This window comes from Gadus macrocephalus, chromosome 13, assembly GCF_031168955.1.
Source record: "Gadus macrocephalus chromosome 13, ASM3116895v1".
Classification (NCBI taxonomy): domain Eukaryota; kingdom Metazoa; phylum Chordata; class Actinopteri; order Gadiformes; family Gadidae; genus Gadus; species Gadus macrocephalus.
The window spans coordinates 7512538-7517553 of NC_082394.1; the positions used below are offsets into that span (position 1 = coordinate 7512538).

Below are 5016 nucleotides of genomic sequence, written 5' to 3' on the forward strand. Positions count from 1 at the left end.
TCTGTGGTGTGGTCCTTTGAAAAATGGGTCATCCTGGGACACACTTTGGGTTTGGGAAACGCTATTGGAAATAAATAGCTTTGTTTGAGCGAATACGTATACTACAGAATACTTTGTTGGAGTTAATTTATGTTAGGTAGTACAGATTGAATTGTTTTATTTGAATGTGTATAACGACAAAATACAAATCTGCAGCATGAACTGAAGCCCATATCTAGGTTGCCAACTAGAAATAAGATTCCCACCAAAATAACAAGATAGCCTAATAGTTTAAAAGTGAATCCAACTGAAATGCCCTGTTATTTTTTAAGGTAAAATGCATGTCTTCTCTTGAATTTTCTCACAATCTGCATAGTAATTGAAGGATCACCGGAGGCTTAGCTTGCATTGCAAAACATTGCTACACACAACAGATTGCATGACAATGGCATTCAACAATGGATGGAATGTTGAGCGTTTGAGCGATTGAGGTGCAAAAAAGTGTGAAAACGGAGACCACGGAGAAGACGAGGTGATCCACGAGATGGCGACACGTGACCCCCGATGGCTTCTGAATTTCAAGCAAGTTGCATCGGCGACTCAGCTGAGTGCAAAGATGTTTTAGTTTGCCAAGCGAACAACTTATTTAAACCAAACTAATAATAATTGAATAGTTACTGTAATTATGGCAATTATTTATTTTCAAGTGTATAAGATTACTGAATATATGTTGATGCAACATTTAATATCTAGGAGTAGCCTATACTATCTCTAGGCCAACTAGAAGTGTACTATATACAAAAACACCAGAGTCTCTCTCTATATATATATGTTAAAGTGAAAGGTGACCACATGGCTCCCTCGAAGCGACATGCTTCAATTCAACTAAGTGTCTTGTTTCAGGGGTCCTCGTATTGGCTGGTTTCTAAGCCCGCCTCTGACTGGCTGCCGCGGAGGGGCTGAACCTCACTTAAGTCTGCGGGCAGGCCTCAGCCTCCGCAATCTGTGAGAACCGTTCATTGGAGAAGTTAGGAGCGCAAATTGATTTTTTTCAATCTATTGGGGATTTATGTTCAAATTTATGCGAAGGTGAGTCTTGTTGTTATAACAGTAATTGATGTCATGCTTTGGAATGACTAGGCCTTCATTATATTGAATAGTAGCCTATTACTGTACTTATTAACAACATGTTTGGGGTGAGTTGTGGAGTCTATTGTAGTTGGGAATTGTAGTGTGTCCAATGTGTGGTAAGCCTGCAATATGCATGATATCTTTTACTATACTAATTCATACTTTCCTTTTCATTTCAAAGGAATATTTGACGAATTCTTGGAATCCACTTAAGACACATCACAAACATGGTAAGAATTTATGTTTGTTTATTCTCCTTTTAACTTCTGTTTTTAAAACCATTGCCTTCATGATCATCTCTGCACGACCAACCGGCAAAAGAAACCTACTACTAAGGGGTGGAATTTCAGCCTCAGAATTGTCTAAACACCGCTATAGCGTTGTCGTATGGTTGTGGACAGTTTGAAACATAAAAGTTAGGTTCAAAAGTTCTTCAAATATAAACAAAAGTTAATGCCGGGGGTGTCGCTACGACCTAGTCCGCTAGTCCGCTAGTGTGTGCGTGTGTGCGTGTACAGTACGCTAAATCATATGTTGAGCGGCTGTTGCAGAGCGGGACTCCGTCTGTAGTCAGCCCTCCTCTTCCAAGCCTCACATGGGACCGAATGGTCGAGAGCTCCACAGCTGTGATAACAACACTGTGTCGGGCCTGGTGGTTTCCACCAGTGGACTAAGGCTCTAGAATTGCTGCTAAAAGTCAATACAACGAAAAAGAACACATAGAATTATATATGTCATAATATGGACATTATATGGTGCCGGTCAGCTCTCTTGTATAATTCCCAAAAGCTCACTGCATCCTGTGGCTAAACCAGGGCTAGGATGTTGGCTCCCGTCCCTCTAAAGATTAGTTATTTCTCCTTCCTTAAAGAAGCAGGAGGGTGCATTTCCCTGCATGAAATGTGCATCCTGTTCCAGTGTTTTTACTTTACGGGGTGAAGCTCAATCCGAATCACGTTACCCATTAAAGTTGCTCCGAGGTTTGGTCAGGAATGCTCGCCTTGTTACAGAGCCACGCATCCACAGTGATCTCAGCTGGGAAGAATCTCATTGGCTCCGCAGCGGGCGAGGAACATCAGGGAACCGTTCGGGAGGCTAGGCGCAGCCAAGGGGCTGGAGGGGGGAGCGTCCCAGGGGAGCCTCGTTACCGCAGCCCCGACGCTGGGCGATGTCCTGCTGGAACCTCCAGAACTCCCGTCTCTAACCCCAGCTCTCCCTCTCTCTCGGTTCCAGGGGTGTCTTGGTGATTCCAGCGTGTGCCTGGGCGAGCAGATGATCCGAACCCTCCAGGACCTGAAGCAGACGGGGCGCCCGCGGCCCCTGAGCGCGCCCTGCGCCGGCTCCTTCCCCGTCCCGCCGCTCTGCCAGCGCCGGAGCCGGCCCGGCCGGGACGCCCGGGTGACGCGGCTCCGCGTGTCCAGCTCCAGCGAGGCCAGCGCCTACGACTCGGCCTGCTGCCTGGCGGGGCCCCTGGAGGAGGAGGAGGAGGAGGAGGGGGGGGAGGCGGGGGAGGGGCGGCTGGGCCCCGGGTCCCCCAGCAGCCGCAAGAGCCTGGACGTGGACTCGGGGTACTCGGAGGCGTCCTGGCAGGACGAGGGCGTGGTGCTGCGGAGGACCCGGAACGTGCGGGTCTCCGCCTCGGCGTGCCTGCGCACCAACCGGGGCGCCTCGGGCCGGGTCAGGCCCAAGTCCACGTCGGACGCGTGCCTGGAGCGCTGGACGTCGTTCGAGGCGTGCGGCGGCGGCGGCGCCGAGGACTGGACGGCGGCGCTGCTGAGCCGCAGCAGGAACCGCTCGCCGCTGGTCCTCGGGGACAACAGCTTCGCCGACCTCATCCAGAACTGGATGGACCTGCCCGAGTGCCCCGAGCCGGCGGAGCTGCCGCCCAGCGCGGGGCGCCGCCTGGCCAAGGACCTGCTGGGGAACATGCGCAGGAAGCTGGCAGGGAGGGCCAAGGGGGTGGAGGTGAGGCGCCGGCCGGTGGACCCCAACAGGGCCAGCCGGCCCCTGGAGGCCCCCAAGCGCATGTCCTGCCCCGTGGGCTTCCAGGCCCTCAAACCCTTCTTCCACCAGTCGCACACCGGCATCCACCAGCTGGACTCTACAGACTTCTACCAGTTCAACGCCCTGATGAAGAGCGGCAGCCGGCAGCCCATCATATGCAACGACATCATTGGATACATCTGAACCACGCTGCTGTGCTGGAAGAGAACGGACCCTGTTCCATAAATGTATATAGAAGGATATTCGAATTTGACATCTGGTATGTTGGTACACTTTTTGTATACTGTTGTAATAAAAGGGTTTTCTATTTAATATGAAAAATGTGTTTGTCGGAATTTGGATCGTAAGAGTTCATAGAAGTAAGGTAACATCGTGTTTTTTTATATCGCCGATGCGGCTCATCGGCGATATAAACGGGGGTTGTAACGTAATGCAGTGTCCTGCTAACAGACTGATGAAAGCCTGTCTCATACCATGGCTTGGAGCTATGCGAGGGTAAAGGGGTGGAGAACAGTCGGCCTTTGTCCAGGAAAACTGTATGTTGATGAGCAGAAAAGGCAGGGTGGGGGTGGGGGGGGGGGGCATTGTGATGCAGATAGGCAGGTGAGAGGAACACACCTGTGGGTGTGGGGAGGATTTCGGATTGTTCTGCTCCTAGCACTGGTTGCTAGGAAGGACCTGTTTGAAAGGTTCCCCACACCTACGCAGTCGACTTGGCTGAAACAGCACTGTCATTCTGTGGTTCTCTCTATATTCAAATCCAGTTAGAGAAGTGAAGTGAAAGACGAATGTTCCTCATTGGCAGATTCACCTTTATTGTGACACTTGGTCATGAAAGCAGCTAATCATCAACAAAAACAGTCACAGCATTAAGAATGGAAATCTATTTGCATCGTTGATTAAAGGTTGATTAACTTTAAGATCAAATGACCTTGGCTGCTGGAGCCAGCGAGAAGTTTTATAAATGAATACAGATTGCCATCCCCACATGCAGATACAATTGGCGCCTACATGAAAACTAAAATACTAATACAGTTAAACAGATTATCCTGTTACCAGAACATCTACAATTGAAAAATATTTGGCAGCAACAAAAATCCCAATAATAGATGTGTTTAAGGCCTGGCAGGACAGAGGTGTTTTAACCTCAGACTTTAGAGAGAGCATATCACTGTCTTTGATACATTTGGTGGTTTATATGAGTGAAGAGCCTATCAAGTGCATAGAACATTGCAATTGTGTGACTGGACACAAGTGCACTTAAAACATACAGATGGCCTAAAATTGTATTTTAAAAAATACAAGCACATTAAAACCTTTCATTTCACGTAATGACAGAAGGGAGGTAAAAAGCAGTAGTTTAGTCGTCTTTGCCCAATATTTGAAACACCATTGACCCTTATAACATTGGATCTTCGAAAGAAATGAAGAAGAGAGCTCCGCTGTTGACCTCAGTGACCTCACTGGAGCAGGTACCTGATGGGTGGAACGTCCTCACAGTCTTCGTCTTCAGCAAACGAGGCATAGATCTCCAGAATGTGTGTGTGCGGAGGAATCTCTGATTTGGTCACCATTCGCACCACATCAGATACACTGAGGAGAGAAAGGGTTAGGGTCGGATCGTTAGGGGGGGGTTGGGGTTAGAGGATTAGCTACATTTAGTAATATTTGAATCATTATAATTAGTAATATAGTCATATTTCAGGCTCAATTAAGTTCCTTCATTGATTTGATAAAATACAAAACAATGAAAACCAAAGTCGTTCATTTTATTTTGTGTTTCTTTTATCATCCAAAGTGGCTCTTTGGTTACATTATATTTGCCACTGTGTTATATTAAGTTTAGTCCTGATTTCAATCATTTCACCACAAAGTGTAGTGTGTCAAAAGGTCAATCTCTCC

The 5016-nt window shown here is 47.9% G+C and overlaps 2 protein-coding genes across 2 annotated transcripts in view; one reads left to right on the plus strand and one right to left on the minus strand.

Moving 5' to 3' along the window:
• The first annotated feature begins 913 nt into the window (after window positions 1-913).
• inka1b (inka box actin regulator 1b) lies at window positions 914-3435 on the plus strand. Its single transcript, XM_060069836.1, has 3 exons — window positions 914-1068; window positions 1292-1340; window positions 2344-3435. Exons 2-3 carry the CDS (start codon window positions 1338-1340, stop codon window positions 3295-3297), a joined length of 957 nt encoding a protein of 318 aa, XP_059925819.1. The 5' UTR covers window positions 914-1068; window positions 1292-1337; the 3' UTR covers window positions 3298-3435.
• A 470-nt stretch (window positions 3436-3905) lies between these two features.
• Window positions 3906-5016, minus strand: part of uba7 (ubiquitin-like modifier activating enzyme 7) — a 31404-nt gene continuing 30293 nt past the window's right edge. Inside the window, exon 24 of the mRNA XM_060069936.1 lies at window positions 3906-4707. Within this exon, the coding sequence (XP_059925919.1) occupies window positions 4575-4707 (133 nt within the window). The 3' untranslated portion in view covers window positions 3906-4574. The remainder of the gene's footprint in view (window positions 4708-5016) is intronic.